The sequence below is a fragment of the Amblyraja radiata genome, chromosome 31 (assembly GCF_010909765.2).
Source record: "Amblyraja radiata isolate CabotCenter1 chromosome 31, sAmbRad1.1.pri, whole genome shotgun sequence".
Lineage (NCBI taxonomy): Eukaryota > Metazoa > Chordata > Chondrichthyes > Rajiformes > Rajidae > Amblyraja > Amblyraja radiata.
In genome coordinates this window covers 14,488,150-14,508,804 of record NC_045986.1, presented here as the reverse complement: position 1 = coordinate 14,508,804, position 20,655 = coordinate 14,488,150, and the positions used below count along the sequence as shown (strand labels likewise).

The following is a 20,655-nucleotide window of genomic DNA, read 5'->3' as shown; positions in this document are numbered from 1 at the left end:
TCTGCTTGGGTAGCTCAACTGTATGAATATTACATTCTCTAATTTCAAGTAACATCTGCCCTACCCACTATCTTACCTGTGCCCCTCACCCCCACTCTGGTGTGCGCCCATTTCTCCCACTATCCTGACCCTCTTCCTCCACCCCCTCCCACCCATATCCCTCCTTCTGTACATTTCACTCCACTCACTTTATCTACAACCTTTTTGAATCATGTTCATCACTAACTTTTCCCACTTACTCCACCCATCTGCTCATCAATCCCCAGTCTCATCTACACCCACCCATCACTTGCCAGATTTTGTCCTGCCCCCACCTTTCCTGTCCAGCATTCTGTCCCCCTATTACAATCGGTCTGAAGGAGGGTCCTAATCCATTCCCACCGCGCCTGATCTACTGAGTTCCTCCAGCGCCTTGTGTTTTGCTGAATGTAAAACCAGGGTCCAGTTTCAGCTTCACCTTCAAGAAAGATAAGACGCAAGGAACTGCAAATGCTGGCTAAGAGAAAAATATAGACATGAAGTACCGGAGTAACTCAGCTAGCAGCAGTCTCCTCCTGAATTCAGTGCACAGTGAAGCACTAATCAGGTGCTGCTTTGTTTGATAGGTTATTCATCAGAGAAGATGTTGAACCTAAATCCCAGCAAAATGCAAGTTAAGAGTTTTCATGTTGCCCTCAATGGATGATTACCATTAGCTGGCCAATCACCTTGTCTCTGTTGGTCAGGTTTGATTGACACACAATGAATACTTGTGAATATTAATTAATAATCTCCCAGCATTGTGATTGTAAAATATCTTGCTGGGCCTACTGTGGGAGCAACTTCACCTGCTGTGGGAGCAACTTCACCTGAAGGATTGCAGCAGATCAAGGAGATGGTTCATCCACATATGTCCAAGGGCAAGTTGAGAGGGGCAGCAAATGCTGGACTTGCTATGATGCCCAAATCCCCAAAATAAAGATTTTTTTTTTAACTGATGGATTGAATGATATTTATCTCAATTTTGTTGTTCAGCTTGTTAAGCTTTGATTTCCAAGATAGTCCAAAACCATACTGTTCGTCATTGTGGGCCAAAGGGCCTGTTCCTGTCCTCTTCTGTCCCACCTCTTTCCAGCTTTCTACAATCCCCTTACAACAACCAGTCTGAAGAAGGGTCCTGACCTGAAACTTCACCTCTCCATGTCCTCCGAGATTCTGCCTGACTTGAGTTACTCCAGTACTTTATGAATATTTTTTTATTTTAGCCAGCATCTGCAGTTCCTTGTGTCTTCTCTTTCTTGGGGGTTTATGGTGGGAGGGGCAAGGTTTACAGATGTGCAGAGGAATTTTCGTTTACACTGGATGTTGTGGGTGCTTGAAACGGCTGCCAGGGGTGGTAGTGGAGGCAAATACAATAGTGGCGTATAAGAGGCTTGTAGATAGGCAAGATTAGTTTAACGGCATCATGTTCAGCACAGACATTGTGGGCCGAATGGTCTGTTCCTGTGCTGTATTCTTTTATGTTTTCTGTTGTTCTATATCCCAGTTGCAGTCAATAATCATTGATGACACTGCCACTTCAGTCAGTTGTTACGGATGAATTTCCAGCCCACAAAGCCAGATATGATTTTCTGTCACTCTACAGTATCTTTATAGATGACAGTCATAACCCTTGTGCACACTCAGAATCATGTCCAATCATTGTTCCCTTTCATTATAATTTCTTGTGTGCAGCCGATGGGAAGAGAATTTCCTTTTTACTCCACTGCGGACTTTTAATGGCCAGACCTGTCTCAGGTGCTGATTAATATTCTCGGCACAGGCCACGTAAAGTTGCTGAATGTGCCGGACACGGTTCGCTGGGATGTGATGCAGGGAACAGGGAGCTGATCTCACTGTTCCGCCTCTTGACTCCGTCACTGCCGAGCTCGGAGCCTGTCGGGGCGACAGTGACACCGAACACTGGAGCGATGTCTGGTGTCATTGCTCACAGGGTTCCAGACCCCGTCGACTCTCTAAGCACGGTTTAGTTTAGTTTAGTTTAGACATACAGTGCGGAAGCAGGGACCCCCTCGACCCACCGAGTCCACACCGACTAGCGATCCCCGCACACTAAAACCCCCTTTTCACGGGGCGAGTTGACGCAAGATGTCACCAGAGTGAAGAGGTCGTGGTCCAGCACGAGTCTCGCACGATATAACGGCAGTAGATAAAGAGTTCCCACGGTACTCGGCATTTATGTTATTCGTGCGAGTTACTTGGCCGTTTCCCGAGCAGTCGCGTTAAATCTTGAATGAACATCGTGAACTACACGTGACACAAATGATGTAACTTTTTTTTTCACACACTATATATATCCTCCCTTGGTTGAATCGGCTCATTTGGAGACATGCCTTTACGAAATAATTTCGAGTACAGGATGTTGGTTTTTTTCATTGTCGCGCTGCATGCAGCTGCCCACTATGTGCATCGAAAACGTTTGCTTGAAGGCAGAAGGGAGAAATTAATTAAAAAGAGAATTAAGAGGAAGTCTCACTGGGTGAAGCCCATCTTTCAACGGAGAGCTCAATTTGGACAATATGAGCAACTGCTTAATGTGCTGTGCGAAGAGGATACAAGTGCATTCAAAAACTTTGTCAGAATTTCACCCGAGCTCTTTAATGAGTTAAAGAATAATTTGGGACCTCTGCTGAAGAAGACTGACAGCTGACCCTGTTTTGGTCCCAAGTGCGGTGACCTTTCCATAGACGGTCCTCTGATTAGTGAACCATTGCATGAGTTGGTCATCTGCATTACAGTAGAGTGGTGGAATTAAATAGAACTTCAAGCATTGGATGTATTCCGTTATATTAAAAGTTCTGAACAGTAAATAGAGCCTGCCCTCCGCATTTAATGTGCTATTTCTTGTGCTTCTTGGATACCTGAGCACAAGTTGGTAAATACAGATGGCCTTTTTAAAGGCAAGCATTACAAGTGAGAATTGCCTGCCCTCATGCATAATTCTTTTTATGGCTCTTTAAACTTCAAACACAGAGGGTGTAAAAGCTGTCTGCGACTTTTTTACTTTGCAGCTGCAGGGCAGACAGACAGACTTATAAGAGAAGTTTAAGTTTACTGCAAACACAGAACTTTTACATCAATAGCAATGTATGTTTTAAAATCTTGGATAACATTAAATGGTTCTCCTCTTGATGAACTTATATATCGTTATATAAACTCACATGAGCACTCGGGAAACTCGGCAGCCTTCGTCTCCAGCAGGTTCCTTTTCCTCTCCCTGTTTCTATAATCCTCTCTGGATTTATCGTACAGAATCCCGTTAAATTGGAACCATTCTACAAGTTCCCCCTCTTGTTCCCTGGTGAAGTTATATGGCTTTACCTTCTGCCATCTTCCCTTTACATAAGCGTCTGTAGAGGCTATTCCTACAACGGCTACTGGGGAGGCAATCTGAATTGCACCTTGCTCACCCTCTCCCTGCTCCAAGGAGCCCACAGGCAGTGTTATCTGTGGCATCTCCTGTTGCCTCTCCACCTGTCTCTCTTGCTGCGTCTCCTCCTCATTCTCCTGCATGGCAAAAACATCTCTGACCCGCTTTTCCCCCTTCCTTTGAGATTTTCTGGGAGCCATCTCTGCAAGTGTTCCTGTTAAAAAGATTATCCAACAATGACAATTAGGTGGGACGTCCTCGAAGGACACATGTTCCCATGTGTCCTTTTGAGACCACCTTTTTTAATCACCTTCTGTCCCCTCTGTCCAGCTTCCGGGTTCACCGTTCGCAGGAGTTCCCACGGTACCCGCAAGAGTTATTACGGATATCGCACGGATATCGCACTGGCCACTACGTTCATATAATGTTGCAATACTCAACCACAAGTGTACAAGTCACTCTTGGAGAAATTCCAATTTTCTTGAATTTTCTCCCGAGTGACCAAGTTACACGATGACCTGCCGTTAGCGCTACGGTGGTCCACGGTGGTCCACGAATGCCGCACTGTTATCGCACGAGGTTCCCACGATGTTGAACTCTGGTTAACTCTTGCGTCAAGTCGCCCCGTGTAAAAGCCGCATAACACTATCCTAAACAAACTGGGGACAATATTTACATTATACCAAGCAAGTTAACCTATAATCCTGTACATCTTTGGAGTGTGGGAGGAAACCGAAGATTTCAGAGCAAACTCATGCAGGTCACGGGGAGAACATACAAACTCCGTACGGACAAGCACCCGTAGTCAGGATCGAACCTGGGTCTCTGGCGTTGTAAGGCAGTAGCTCTACCGCTGCGCCACCGTTTCTACGTGGTACATAGTGGTTTTGGACAGCAAACAATTTTGCGGCAATCATTTAGTTTTAGTTTTAGTTTAGTTTAGAGAAACGGCGTGGAAGCGGGCCCTTCAGCCCACCTGGTCCACGCCGACCATCGAACAACTAGTTCTATGTAATACCATTTCCTCATCCTACACACGAGGAGGCATTTTACAGAAGCCAATTAACCTACAAACCTGCACGTCTTTGGAATGTGGGAGGAAACCGGAGCATCCAGAGAAAACCCACGCAGTCACAGGGTGAGTGTACAAACTGCACCAACAGTCGGGATCGAACCCGGGTCTCACCTCTACCACTGCAACACTGGGTTGAATGCTTCTAACGAAAAACATATAAAAAGCTAATGGTTGTGTCATCTTGTGCAAAGATGCTAGAGCTTCGACATGATGCCTCATTAATTCTGTTTTGTTCAACCTGTCAGCAAAGCCTATTTCACTTTGGAGTGAGTACGTTTTGCTCTGTTCTGACAGTCAGCGACTCTACCGAGTATTATTGTGAATCACAGAGGCACCTGGCAGTCCCCTGAGGAAACTGTTCTCTCTTTCAATTCAAACGCAAAGATTATTTGCCTTGCATTTTGCTTCAGCAAAGGTGAATCAGGGCATTTGTTATATTAAATACCAACACAAAGAATTCACACCAAAATGTGCAGCGAATACAACAACATCTAATCATTTAAATAGCAACAATTATAATAGGGGTGGCACAATAGACCTGCTGCCTCACGGGGCCGGAGATCTCGGCTCGATCCTAACTATGGGTGCTGTCTATACAGAGTTTGCACGTTCTCCCTGTGGCCGCTTGGGTTTTCTCCAGGTGCTCCGGTTTCCTCCCACATTCCAAAGACGTGCAGCGTTGTAGGTTAATTGTCATCTGTAAATTGTCCCTAGAGTGTAGGATAGTACCATTGTACCGATGATCGCTGGTCTGCGTGGACAAAATGGGTCAAATGGACTGTTTCCAAGCTGTGTCTCTCAATTAAACTGGAATTCGTGCAATCATGACCATTCAGAAATGAACTATTAAAATGCTGTAATTAAAAATAACAAATTCCTCTATTTTAAATAGTGTAGAATGGCATAGCATGGAATTAGTGTGAACAAGTGATCAATGGTCAACATGAATTCGGTGGGCCGAAGGACATGTTTTAATGCTATATCTCTAAACGGCAACTGAATCATCCCACCACAACCTAAGAGTAGTGCTGAACTACTATCTACCTCTTTGGTGACCCTCGGAATATCCTTTAAGAAGGAACTGCAGATGCTGGAAAATCAAAGGTAGACAAAAATGCTGGAAAAACTCAGCGAGTGAGGCAGCATCTATGGAGCGAAGGAAATAGGTGATGTTTCAGGTCGAGACCCTTCTTCAGAATATCCTTAATCGGACTTTGCTGGCTTTACCTTACACTATACGTTATTCCCTAAGCATGTATCTACATACTGTAAATGGCTCAATTGTAATCATGTGTTGTTTTACTATTAACAGGATGGCACGCAACAAAAGCTTTTCACTGTACCTCGGTACACGTGACAATAAGCTAAACTAATTAATTAAACATCCAAAAATGCATCAGGGGAGAGTTGGCAAATTGGAGTGTTGTCACGCTGACTTCTTTGTACAACTTCATGACCATCTGCCCTAATTTCATTGAGGAGATTCTCAACGTAGAGAGCATACTGATTAGTTGCATCACAGCCTAGATCGGTAACTCAAACACCGAGGAGGTTGCAGAGTGGTAGAACATTGTCACAGGTACTGATCTCCCCACCATCAAAGAGATTGACAGGAAAGCCTCTAAAAGCCTCCTAATATCATCGAACACCCCACCAACCTGGCCATGCTCTCATCTTGCTGCAACCAGATACAGGACCCAGAGAATCGTGACTCAAGGTACAAGATAGACACAAAAAGCCAGAGTAACTCAGCGGGTCAGCCAACATCTCTGGAGAAAAGGAATAGGTGATGTTTCTGGTCGAGACCCTTCTTCAGAACCTATTCCTTATCTCCAGAGATCTGATTCGCTGAGATATTCTAGCATTTTGTTTCTATCTTCGGATTAAACCAGCATCTGCAGTTCCTTCCTACACTCACGTTACAAGAACAGCGTCTTCCCATCAGCCATGAGGCTTGAACACTGCACACCACTAACCACAACCCTACCTCAACACCGAACTGCTATGGATTTTGTTTTGGTTACACAATATCTTTGGCTTTGCACTATTGTGGTGTAGTGTTGGAAACAACATGAGCAAGTATGACTGATTACCTTACTGTATTTTTTAATGTTATTGTGTGAATCTGCAGGTAAAGCTGCAGCAAGTAAGAAGATAGAATCTGGTGAAGGGAGTCCTGATCAGACAGATTCAAACAAAACAAGTCGTGGTGAAAGATTGAGAGGCAGCAACATCTACAAGGTATACAGGAAGGAAATCCAGGTAGGAGATGGAACTAGGTAGAACTGCAGATGCTGGTTTACAAAAAGTACTGGAGTAATTCAGCAGATCAGGCAGCATCTCTGGAGAAAAGTAATAGGTGACCTTTCGGTTTTGGAACCTTCTTCAGATCCATGTACCCCAGGGATGCTGCCTGGCCCTGCTGAGTTGTACTACAGCACATTGTGTCACATTTAGGAGATGGAACTAGTTTTCAAAGACAGAAAGAGTATGGTTTTATTTTCATATTGGCCTACCCAAAGCAGAGGGCCGCCTCTGAAGAATAAATCATTAACCTGTTAGACCTGACGTGAAAGGCAGGGAAGAATTATAAAAATGATTCAATGTCTTAAATAAAAACATAAACAGCAGAGGAACCATTTTAAGGCAATCCTTCAGATCGGTTGTAATAACACACAGAAACAGGCCCTTCAGCCCAACTTGTCTATGCCGACTAAGATGCCTCATCTAAGCTAATCTCTTCTGCCCTTATTTGGTCAATATCTCTCTAAACCTTTCCCGTCCATGTATAATTTGGGAAGATTGAAAGAATTCCATTTCTTAAGCAGCCGTGCAAAGCTATGTTCTTCCATCAGAGTTATTATCTGTTACAGTCCCAAAGATAATTGTTGAAATCAATCTTTCTGACATCTCCCTGTTTAGTGAAGATAATGGGGGCGATCATACAGTGCGTACCTCATGATAGGGTGAACTCGGGGAATGATAGTGACATTTCTCCAGCTCTCACCACTCATTAAATGGTGCTTACTTAACTCACCATTAACATTAATCACCTTGAATAACACTCATCCAACTTTCCTTTAAGTTAATCAGCACTCATTTAACTCGCTTCATCAAGCACTCATTTAACTGATCTTAATATCTCTCCTTAAACAGCTTCCACCTGAACTACAGTAACTCCACTCCAGGGACAGGCTTCACAGATCTGATTTTGTGCAGCTGTGCCTTGCCATCATTAAACATCAAGCAACTAGGACATCCCCTGCTAGAATTCTTCCTATTTTGGTACAAAATGTGCCAACCAGTCGGCAAGATTCACAAACAACGCTTGATGGCAGGGACTGGAATGAAAGATTAAACGTTTTCCAACCGCTGGGGTGGATGATGATTTCCACGGGCTTGTCGAAGGTGTGTTTCTCCGCCAACGTGATGGTTATGCTGGAAGCACAGAGCGCTGAGGGATCGGCGTCAGCTCGGATTGAGTGCGTTGGACTCTCGACACCTGCGGAACAGCAACGGTTGCAGGTTCAGTCGGGGGCGGGACTATTGACCAAGGAACAAAATACTGAACACAAAATAGATTTCTATCATACAGTCGTAAAGCTACACGGCACTGAAGCAGGCTCCTTGCCCCACCTTGTTCATGCCAACCAAGTCGGCATTCTTGTAGGCTAGTCCCAGCAACCTGCATTTGGCCCATAGACCTCTAAAATCCTCTTGTTCATATATCCGTCTAAATGTCTTTTGAAAGTTATAATTATAATCCACTTAGGCCAATTTACAGAGGCCAATTAACCTAAAAACTCATGCAGTCACAGCGAGAATCGACATAGACAATACTCGAGGTCAGGATGGAACCCGGGTCTCTGGCACCGTGAGACAGCAGCTCTACTGCTGCACCACCATGCTGCCCATAAGTGGGTGGTGATCTGGTTTGGTTTAGTGTACAGATACAGTGTGGAAACAAGCCCTTCGGCCCATCGAGTTCATGCCAACCAGTGATCCTTGTATGCATAGCACTATCCTACCCACTAGGAACATAGAAACATAGAAAATAGGTGTAGGAGGAGGCCATTCGGCCCTTTGAGCCAGCACCGCCATTCATTGTGATCATGGCTGATCGTCCCCAATCAATAACCCGTGCCTGCCTTCTCCCCATATTCCTTGACTCCACTAGCTCCAAGATCTCCATCTAACAATTGACAATTTTACCGAGCAAATTAGCCTACAAACTTGTGACGTCTTTGGAATGTAGGAGAAAACCGGAGCAGCCGGGGGAAACCCCACAGGTCATGGGGAGAACGTACAAATTCCGTGCAGACAGCACCCGTGGTCAGGATCGAACCTGGGTCTTTTGTGCTGTACGGCAGTAACTCTACGGCTGTGCCATCATGCTACCTTGAGGTATGGAATGCACAGAATGCTGTCTGGGAGGAAGTTCAGGATTTTTACCTGTAGGAACGTCGATCTATATATTTCCAAGTCAGGATGTTGTGTGGTTTGGTGGGCATCTTGCAGCTAGTGGTGTTCCCATGCTTTTGCTGCCCTTGCCCTTCTTACTGGTAGCAGTGGTGGGTTTGGTTCAACCTTAAACTCTGTTTCTCTTCCCACAGATGCTGCCTGACCTGCAGAGTACAGCCACTATCTGCTGTTCCTATTTCCAACTAACATCACCTCCAGTATTTTTTTGTTGTTGCTAGTTTTGTGTCTCATCAGTTCTACGCCATGGAGATGTTTCAAAACTGAAACACTAATGTTATTATTCATTGGACATCTGTTCAGGGAACCTTTATGTCTATTGAGAGGCAGCTTGCTAGCAATACGTTTTATAATTAAAGAATGAACAGTGACTGTGAATGTGTGCTTTTCAAATGACCTGAACACAAGTAGAATCTGGGAATGTATGAGCAATTCTTAATCACAATTATAGATCCTAGCCACATTCTTACAGTCCAATTTGATGGGAGTCAGGGCCAGTGTGGACATGATGGGCCAAATGGCCTTGACCCCAAAATTATGTGATACCAAATACAGATTGAATGATCTGTGCTCACTCCACAGGAATACTCCTGAGTTTCCTGTTGCCGGCCATTGTTCAACCTTCCTCTCCTATATCGCTGATCACCCTGTCTGTGGGCCTCTGCACTGTTACAATCAGGCCTGGGGTAAGCGCGAAGAACAGCATCTCATCATCCATCTGGGGACTTGGCAGCCTGCAGTCTCCTTACTGAATTCTCCAACTTCAGATACCTTACTCCCCTGACTGTAGAAGGACCGGCCATTTGTGCTGCCAGCTCTCTCATCTTTTTTTGTTCCCCCTTTCATTTCTATGTTCCTTTCATTCCCACTGATCCTGTGTAGTAGACCCGACTATACCACATAATCCAGAAAATGTATAAGTATGAACATTGGCTTCTACAATTTCAGATAGTCCTTGCTTTCTCCCTCCTTCCCCTCCCAATTTCCAGCTCTCCCACAAGCCTACTGTCTCCGCCTCTTCCTTTCTTTTTCCTGCCCCCCCCCCCCCCCCCCCCCCCACACCCCCGACATCAGTCTGAAGAACGGTCTCAACCCGAAACTTTGCCTATTCCTTCGCTCCATAGATGCTGCCTCACCCGCTGAGCTTCTCCAGCATTTTTGTCTACCATCCAGACAATGTTGGTTAGCTGGGCTTGCGGCCTTGAGTTAGCGGGTGAGGTTCAACGATTCGATGATACTTTATTGCCAGGTGTACCCAGGTAGAGTGAAATGCTTTGTTTTGCATGCAACATGGTCAAATCATACAGCAGACCTCAACTAGGCAGTTCACAAATGGTGCCAAGATTTAGCGCCAACAGAGTTATAAAAGTTTATGGAACTGTCCCATCTACTACTTGCCGCCGCACGTTTCACCCGCCTCCCCTTACGCCCGGACCCCCTTCGTTCTCGGCAGCGCCCCACCCCCCGCCAGATCCATCCTTAGTTCTCATTGAAGGTTGAAGAGGCTCGGTCTTTTTTTCTTTGCAGTGTAGGAGTCTGAGGGGTGAGGTTAATGAGATGTACTGTACAAGATGATGAGGGACATGGATAAAGTGAACGCTTACACTCATAAAAACCCACCTTTTTCCCAAGGTAGAGGGTTTTAAAACTAGAGGGCGTAGACTTAACGTGAAAGGAGAGGGATTGAAGAGGAACCAAGGGGCAACTTATTCCCTCAGTGGGTAGACGGTATCTGGATCAAGCTGCTAGAGGAAGCTACAGAAGCAGATATAATTATGACTTTCAAAAGACATTTGGATAGATACCTGGTTGGAAAGGTTTGAGAGGGATTTGGGTCAAATGCAGGATCATGGAACTAACTCAGTATGCCAACATGTACATGGTGGGCCGAATGGACTGGAATTCATGCTAAATAGCTCTGACTATGACAATGGAGTCTTACGATCCATTCAACAACTGTCCATGATTTCCCCAATTACGGAATCTCTTTGTTATACCCACTCCCCCACCCCACATCTTCTCTGCTACCTGGACGTGCTTTCTTTCTTTCTCAGTTTTGATGAATCTCTAACTGTCACTCTCTCCGTAGATGCTGCCCGATCTGCCGAGATTTTCCAGCATTTTCCCTTTTTATGTCCGATTCCCAGCATCTACTGTTTCTTTAAAAATGGATTTACATGTCATGTGTCATCGTTTGGTCTATCGTTTCCACGATGAATTAGCCATAGTTTAGCTAAATGCTGGAGTAACTCAACAGATCAAGCAGCATCTCTGGAGAAAAGGAATAGGTGGAGACCCTTCTTCTTTAGTTATTCTGGACTGAGTTCCAGAGACTGTTCAAATCCCGCTCAGGGGGAGCTGCGGAATTTAAATTTAGAAAATAATAATGGATTTAAAGTTGCCTGATTGTCATAAAAACCCAACTGGTTCATTCATGTCCTTCTAGATAGGAAACCGTGACTCTTTCTCATGTTAGTCCAAACATGTCTCTGGGCTGCCAATACAACGAGATGCCTTCATCCATGGTCTCTGAATGCCCTGGCAGATAGGGATGGACAATAACTACTGGGATCGCCGGTGATGACCTGATCTTGACAATGTAAGCGTGTAGAAAGGACCCGCAGATGCTGGTTTACATTGAAGATAGACACAGTGCTGGAGTAACTCAGCTGGACAGGCAGCATCTCTGGAGAAAAAGGATGGGTGATGTTTCAGGTTGAGACCCATCTGAGGAAGGATCGCGACCAGAAACGTCACCTATTCCTTTGCCGCGGAGATTCTGCCTGACCCGCTGAGTTACTCCAGCATTTTGTGCCTATCTGTGGTATCAACCAGCGTCTGCAGGGGGCCTTTCTTCAGACTATCGTGGAATGAGATGGATTGCTTCCCGTTCTGACCTGCCAGCAAGCAAGGTGTCCGGATTTCAAGGTGGAAACTGAAGTCATACACGATCGCATTGGTGACCTCGGCATCCATGTGCTTTGCCAAGCAGAACTGGGTCCCACTCTCCTTGTGGTGTTGGTGGAGGGAGCAGCACTGTTGTTTGTCTTTCCTGTGGGTGGAAAAAAATATGCGAGTTAAGATTGGCAGTTTGAGATAACATTGTGTTCTTAGTTTAATTTAGTTTAGTTTAGAGATACAGCACGGAAACAGGCACTTTGGCCCACCAATCAGCGCCGTGCCGCCCAGCGATCCCCGTACACCAGCACTCTCATACACAAACTGGGGACAATTTACAATTTTTACCAAAATCAATCAACCGACAAACCTGTACGTCTTTGGAGTGTGGGAGGAAACTGGGGCACCCGGGGAAACCCCATGCGGCCATGGGGAGAATATACACCTCCTAACAAATTCTTAACAAATAAAATTCAGTGCTTTTGCCCATTCTGTTCAATACTGGTCTCCCAATGTCCGCAGAGTACCAATGGTTCTGTGTAGAGTTTAGGCATTTCCATCTCTGACTGTTCGGCCTTCCGGAGCTGTGAGAGTCCCGAATAGCTACACAGCTTATCTGCGGTTATCAAACCGCCTTCGCTCCAATGGGAGACGTCACATTAGGATCCAGGTATGCAGGGTGAACCTCCTGCATTTCTCCAGCACTTGCATTGGAGAATCTGCTGAGCCAACATTGTTGGTGGTCAGTGTTGGTGGACCATTGAAGACCAGTCCCGCAAACATCGGGCAGAAGCAAAGCCAAAGAGTTTTGCAATATAGATCATAAAGTCATAAGTAATAGGAGCAGTATTAGGCCATTCGGCCCATCAAGTCTACTCGCCCATTCAATCATGGCTGATCTATCTCTTTCGTCTAACCCCATTCTCCTGTCTTCTCCCCATAACCCTTGACACCCGTATAGACTTTCGCAGCACGGAAACCAGCTCTTCTGCCCAAATTGTCCACGCTGTCCAAACTAAGCTGGTCCCTTGCCCGTGTTTGACCCCTATCTCTCTGCATCTTTCCCATCCATGTACAAAAGCAGAATAAAAAAGCAATTAATATTTTTCTGCCCCAAATAACTGGAATAAATGAAGAAAAGATTCAAACATCTTGTTGACAATTGACCCAGAAGTAGCCGGCATTATAGTTTGGTTTGGTTAGGACACAGTAGTCACGAGCTACATTGAAAAGCTTTTGTTTGCGTGCTATCCAGTCAAAGAAAAGACTATACGTGATTATAATCACGCCAGATAAAGGATAAAGGATACAAATCACGACATTGCAAGCTACAACTTACCTTCTGAGCTGGTTGTCAGCTGTGGTTTGTGAGTCGGAGCCAAGAGTAACCAAGTTGGGTACGTAGACCGATGGGAGTACCAGCCTGATGGTGCCATTTGGCAGAGTCTGTAGTTCCAGGGAGGTGCTAATCAGGATGACCACTGTTTCGAGTGGAGCGATCGGCCCCAGACTCACTGCGAATACAGTCCTCTCCAGATCCTCGTCCAGCATCAAGCAACCTGTGAGAGAAACAAGCCAAGCTACTCTTTTGAATCAAAGAAAGACACAAAATGCTGAAGTAACTCAACGGGTCAGGCAGCATCTCTGGAGAACATGGATGGATGACGTTTCTGCATGTTCTTCAGGGATGCTACCTGACCTGCTGAGTTACTCCAGCACTTTGTGTCTTTTTTTCGTGTAAGCCAGCATTTGCAAACCCTTGTTCCTACTCTTTTGAATCAATTGATTGAAAGATACAGCATGGTAACAGGCTCTTCGGCCCACTGTGTCCATGCCGACCATCGATCACTCATCCACACTAGTTCTGTCATCCTATTTTCTCATCCAGTCCCGACACGTATGAAGGGCAATTTATGAGGCCAATTAACCTGCAAACCTGTTCTCATCCTGAAACTGCGTTTAAATTAAATATTTCCTCATAGTAATTTTGTCTGTCAACACTCCTAAGACATTTAACTGAATTTATTCATGACATTTCATTCTGCAGCTGTTCTTCCAGAAAAAGCACATTGAAATATGACCATTTTGTTGATGGGTCCATTGATCTATAGGTTAATCATAAGGTTGCTATTAACTTTTATTTTCTTAAATTAACATATATCTCAAGACCCATCAGAGTGAATGTTAGCATTGCCTAGAACACCCTGGATCCTGTTTGAGACCTGGTTACTGGTCTTCTATGACTTGCCATGCTTTATCTTGCCCCCTCCATTCTCCTAGCTTTCTTCCTCTTCCCTCGCCTTAAAATATATCGGTAGAGCTGCTGCCTCACAGCTCCAGAAACCCGAGTTTGATCCTGACTTCAGATGATGTCTGTGTAGTTTGCACGTTCTCCCTTAGTTTCCTCACACATTCCAAAGACGTGTGGGTTAGCAGGTTAATTGCCTTCTGCAGAAATTGCTCCCAGTATGTAGGATAGAACTAATGTACGGGTGATTGCTGGTTGGCATGGACTCGGGGGACCAAAGGACCTGTTTTCCAGCTGTTTCTTTAAACTAAACTAATCTAATTTAATGATCACTGATGTTTCAGGTCAGGATCCTTCTTCAGAAGAAGAGTCCGGACTCGAAACGTCATCCATCCTTTTTCTGCAGAAATGCTGCTTGGCCCGCTGAGTTACTCCAGCACTTTGTGTCTATCTTTGGTACAGACCAGCAACTGCAGTTCCTTGTCTCTATTCTAATCTAATGATTGACCTTAACCACCCTCAGGAGCAGGGGATTCCTGAGCTTCTGCCCCCACCCCCTGAGTGAAGCCGTTGCTCCTTGCCTTAGTTTTAATTGATTATCCTCTTATTTTGTAACTATATCCTCTTGTTTGTGACTCTCCCATGAATGAAAACATCTCAACATTTACTCCTCAAAGCCACATTTGTATAATAGCTGGTCATCTTTTTTGTGCAGATGCCTCAACGTTGGGTTGGAAATGGAAATCACAAGACCTCCAGTTCAGAATGGCTGTGGATGGTCAGATTTAGACTGGCTAAGGCCACATCATTGTTGGATTGGCTATGGTTGGGTCAAGCTTGTATTGGTCGTGGTCTGGTCGGACTTAGATTAGCCACACTCTGATTTACTTGGTCTGGTTGGATATGGCATGAACATAGTCTGGTTGGGCTTGGTTTGGCCATGATCGGGTTGGACTTCCTTTGGCCATGGACTGATAGACTTGATCTAGTTGGACATGGTCTGGTAGGACATTGGTTGACTGTGATTTGGTTGGATATGGTCTAGTTGGACATGGATTGGTCATAGTCTGGTTGTGAATGGATTGGTTTCCTTTTCAGTTTCATTAGTCACGGATGGATTGGGTTTTAATTTTATACCTAAGTGAATTTATCCTTCAGCCCCCATAGAAAGGTCGCATTGTGCCAATCCCCGCTGATTCTATTTAATCCCAGGTCAGCTCAGTGTCCAACACCAGGGATTTGAAACACAATATAATTGGTATTGCTATTGGTTTATTATTATCACGTGTATTGAGATATAGTCACGCTTTTGTTTGTGACCTGTCATGCTACACATTAGTACAATCAAACCATACACAAGTATAATAGATAATGCAAAGAGAAAGATATCAGAATGCAGAATATAGTGTTACAGCATTCTAGCGTAACAGTTACAGAGAAAAAGTTCAATGTCCGCAATGAGGTAGGATGGAAGATCAGGACTACGCCCTATTTTAATGGGAGGGCTGTTCACTAGTCTGATAACAGAGGGGAAGACGCAGACCTGAGTGTGGTGGTACGTGCTTTCCAGCTTTTGTATCTTCTACCTGATGGAAGCAGGGGGAAGAAGAAATGACCGGGGTATGAGTGGTCCTTGATTATATTAGTTGATTTCCCAAGGATGGAGTGTAGATGGAGTCGATGGGGAGGCAGAGGGAAGGGGGTTTGGTTTGTCTGGTAGACTGGAACTGGGCTATAGTACAAAATATGAGGCCATGCACTCGGGTAAGAGGAACTGAAAGGCAGATCATTATCTAAATGGAGAGAGATTGCAAATGAGTGAAAAGGGATCGAGTATTCAAGTGCATGTATCACACAATGTTAGCAGACTGGTACAACGAATAGCTAAGAAGGCAAATAACATGTTAGTCTTTTTTAAGAAAGAGGTTTGAGTTTAAGAACAGAGAGGTCTGAAGAAGGGTTTCGGCCCGAAACGTCGCCTATTTCCTTCGCTCCATAGATGCTGCTGCACCCGCTGAGTTTCTCCAGCAATTTTGTGTACCTGAGGTTATGTTACAGTTGTGCAGGGTGTTTGTGAGGCCACATCTCTGTGCACAGAGGAATACTGTGAACAGTTTTGGTCCCCAACTCTCTGCGATGTATGCGCCTGAGATCCAGGCAGAAACCAGAGCTCAACCTCATTAACCCAGAGAGCTGAGGGGATGGATCGCGACAAGTGCAGACACTGTCAAGGCGCGTTTATTGTCATCTACACAAATATGGCGAGCTACAGGTACAATGAAATTCTTGCTTATAGCAACTTCACAGACAGTCAACACACAATAACATAAATAATACATACATTCAACATAAATTGTGCAAAAATACAAGACATTACTGCAAAACACACAATTAGATATTAGATGAGTCTTATGGGCCTGTCCCACTTAGGCGATTTTTTTGATGACTGCCGGTGACTGTCATAGTCGTAGCAGGTCGCCGAAAATCCATTGACTGGACTAATGGGCCTGTCCCTGAGCCGATTTTTTGGGCGACTGCCGGCGAATACGACATCGAAATTAACCGAAGACAACACCGGCGACAACCTACGACATCCTGGCGACTGCCTACATTAACCTGATGACCACCTACGACAGCACCTACGTCAAGCCACGTTCATTTGGCGTCAAACCCAAGGTCGCCACTGTCGCCGAAAATGTTTCAACATGTTGAATATTCTTCGGCGACCAGAAAGACGCTACGACTCTTTGGGCGACTGAGGAGACTACTCACGACCATACAGGCGACACCCCGGCGACCATGTGGCGACCGCATAGTCTCCTGTAGTCGCCTAAAAAGTCGCCTAAGTGGGACAGGCCATTAGAGTTGGATGTGGGTTCCAGGGTTTTGCATCCTGATGGGTAATCAACTTAACATTGTCAGAGGTCTCATTTAGTCGACCTTATTCTGTGTGGATTTATACCAAGCAACTGTCTGCAGCTGCAGGAGATGAGGAGACAATATTAGAAAGATGGAGAAGGGCAGTTTTAGGCAATTTGTTAACCCATGGCCTAGTAATGCTTCCCACTGATGAGACTGCATGGGTTATGGAGACATCAAAGTCACAAATAGAAACTCATAGTGAGTAATATTGATAGTGAGATACAGAACAGCAACAGGCCCTTTGGTCCACCGAGTCCACGCTGTCCATCAACCACCCATTTACACTAATCCAACTTTAGACATTGCCTGACCCGCTGAGTTACTCCAGCACTTTGTGCCTATCTTTGGTATAAACCAGCATCTCAGTACAGTTTCTACTCATCCGATCTTTATTCTCCCCATATTGTTATCAAATCTCCCTCAGATTCTACCACTCACCTATACATTAGGGGCAATTTACAGAGTCAATTAACCTACAAACTCGCACGCCTTTGGGAAGTGGACAGAAACCGCACTGGGTGGAAACCGACATGGTCACAGGGAGAACGTGCAAACTCCACATAGTCAGCACCCAAGGTCAGGATCAAGGTCACCCAAGAGGGCCTCTGGCATTTTGAGGTAATAGCTCTACCAGCTGTGCCACTGTGCCACCCCCAATGTTCACACACACACGCACACGCACACGCACACGCACACACACACACACTGATCCAAGTTAATTCAAGATCCTATATAATGTCTGTGGAATTCTCTGCATCAGAGGGTGGTGGAGGCAGGGTCTCTGGATGCTTTCAAGAGAGAGCTAGATAGGGCTCTTAAAAATAGCGGAGTCAGAGGATATGGGGAGAAGGCAGGAACGGGGTACTGATTGGGGATGATCAGCCATGATCACATTGAATGGCGGTGCTGGCTCGAAGGGCCAAATGGCCTACTCCTGCACCTATTGTCTATTGTCTATTGTCTATTGAAGCCCAGTCTGAAGTTGTGGAGACTATGCTTCTGTGTTAAGCAAAACAAAACTTTCAGGGGTTTTACCATGACCATTCTGGAAGGTTCCGGATGACATATTACTGCAGTCAAAATAGCAATCGTCCAGTTTGGCCTTGTCCTTTATTTGCAGCGTTATAATGCGACCAGAAACTGTAGCTTCAAATCCAACCACTGTGGTGTACTCATCCACGGGGTAGATGAAAAGTCCTGGAAGAAGCAGAACAATTAACCTGTAGGATCACAAACTTTTCATTAAAGCAGTGAAAAGGCAATATAAAAACAGTTATGGTCTGAATTATCACCTCCTTCTGCGCTGATCCTAGTTAATTCAAGTTCCTATATAATGGACTGAGCTTGGAAGAAAATTTAAATGACAAATGGAGCGGGGATGTATTGAGAATCCAACAGTACATTGAAGATTGGAAATACACCATAAATTAATCAGTTTATGAAAGGGAGAGATCTGAGCACATCTTTAACATTGGATGGTCTATGGGCAGATGGCAGCAATGAGGATAGAAGATTTACCTATTTCTACAAGATCACCCCTCCTGCACTCCAGGGAAAAAAGACCCATTTTATTCAGCTACCCAAGTCTTCGGTTCCCGGTAACTTTCGGTGAAGCTGTTCTGCACCCTTTGCAGCTTCATGACATCCTTCCTAGAGCAACGTAACCGAAGGAACAGGGCACGATACCTATATGGTCTCATCGCCATCTTGTACAGCTGTAACATGATGTCCCAACTCCTGAGCTCAATGTCCTGACCGATCAAGGCAAGCGTGCCGAAGGCCTTCTTCACTGCCCTGTCTACCTGTGTCACCAACTTCAGGGTACTGTGCACCTCTAACCCCAGGTCTCCAGCAGTAACAAAATCAAAGCTTTACATCCTCCTACCCACATTTGCCTCCTGTCAATATGTCATTTAAATGCTGTTATAGTATCTGCCTCAACTAACTCCTCTGGCAGCTTGTTTCCATATACACTCAGTAAAAAGTTGCCCCTCAAGTTCCTATTAAATCTTTCCCATCTCACCTTAAACCTATGCCCTTGATTCCCCTACTCTGGGAACAATACTATGCATTTTCCTTATCTGTGCCCCTCACAATGTTATGAACCTTTATAAGATCACCCCTTAACCTCCTGAACTGAAAGCAAAGAAGACCTAGCCTGCCGAGCCTCTATCTATAAGCTCAGACTCTCTCGATTCCTGGCAACATCCTCGTCAATCTTCTCTGCACTCTTCCCAGTTTAATGATTTTATTGTACTTTGTTGTCACATGTATGTAGCTAATGCTTTGCTTTACATATAACTCGGTAAAATCACGTAGCAGACTTCACCTCGGAGGCACACAATTGTTGCCACGTTTTTGCACCAACAAAGTTACAAAGGTTCACGCAACATTCCTATCTACTGGCATCCTTCCTATAGCAGGGTGATCAAAACTGAACACAATACTCTTGAGGAGAATCAAATCTGTCCTGTACAATGTCATGCTAGACAAACAACTTCATCTTACATCTGGTAACACATTGCAATTCTCAATTGAAGTCTCTGACTTTGGAGTTCTGGTGCAGGATTCCCAAAGCGTTAATCTACCAGTCGAATCGGTGGTAAAGAGAGCAAGGTCAATGCTAACATTTATTTCAAGAGGGCTTGGTACACAAAAACAGGGATGTAATGCTGAGGCTCCTTAAGGCGTTGGTAAGGGCGCATGTGGAATATTATTAGCATTTTTGGGCACCATATCTGAGGAAGAATGCGCTGGCTCTGGAGAGGGTCCAGAGGAGGTTTGATCCCAGGAATGAGTAGGTTAACCTATGATGAGTGTTTGTTGTACTCGCTGGAGTTTAGAAGAATGAGGGGGGACCTCATTGAAACACACAGAATAGTGAAAGGCTTGGATAGAGTGGATGTGGAGAGGATGTTTCCACTAGAGAGAGAGTCTAGGACCAGAGGTCGTAGCCTCAGAATTAAAGGGCATTCTTTTAGGAGAAAATGAGGAGACATTTCTTTAGTCAGAATCTGCGGAATTCTGCCACAGAAGGCTGTGGAGGCCAAGTCAGTGGATATTTTAAAGGCAGAGATAGATACATTCTTGATTAGTACAGGTGTTATGGGGAGAAGGCAGGAGAATGGGGTTAGGAGGGAGAGTTAGATCAGCCATGATAAAATGGCAGTGTGGACTTGATGGGCCGAATGGCCTAATTATATTCCTATCACTTATGACCTTATGACTATGTTCTACAGTCCGGTTTGCAAACCTTCGACAGGGTGGTCCTCCATGTTGGTGTAAGCCAGCGACGCCGACATCCCCAGGGTGTAGCCCGTCATGCAGGACGTGACTTCAGATGAACTTAGCAGCAGGTTCTGGCTGTTCTCTCGGCTGATGAGGCCTGGCATCTTGCTGCGGAAATGCCCCTCCCGGCAATGCCGCAAAGCTGGCAACAGTCTGATCGGCAAAAAAGAAAACAGTGAAGAGCTATGTGTCTTAGACCGAAGAGACGGCACCCACTCACCAGCCGAGCACCTGCCATTTTATTCATTACACCACGAGAATCAAACACATGGCAGTTCTTAGTGAGGCACGGTGGCGCAGCAGTAGAGTAGCTGCCTCATTACACGGGTTCGATCC

At 45.1% G+C, this 20,655-nt stretch overlaps 1 protein-coding gene across 1 annotated transcript in view; it reads right to left on the bottom strand.

The window, feature by feature from the left end:
- Positions 1–20,440, bottom strand: part of vwa5b1 (von Willebrand factor A domain containing 5B1) — a 94,987-nt gene extending 74,547 nt beyond the window's left edge. The window contains exons 1-5 of the mRNA XM_033047788.1: positions 20,285–20,440; positions 18,067–18,228; positions 13,201–13,420; positions 11,861–12,015; positions 7,855–7,986 (exon numbers count right to left, since the gene is read on the bottom strand). Coding sequence (XP_032903679.1) covers positions 7,855–7,986; positions 11,861–12,015; positions 13,201–13,420; positions 18,067–18,228; positions 20,285–20,423 — 808 coding nt within the window. The 5' untranslated portion in view covers positions 20,424–20,440. The remainder of the gene's footprint in view (positions 1–7,854; positions 7,987–11,860; positions 12,016–13,200; positions 13,421–18,066; positions 18,229–20,284) is intronic.
- Between the last annotated feature and the right edge of the window lie 215 nt (positions 20,441–20,655).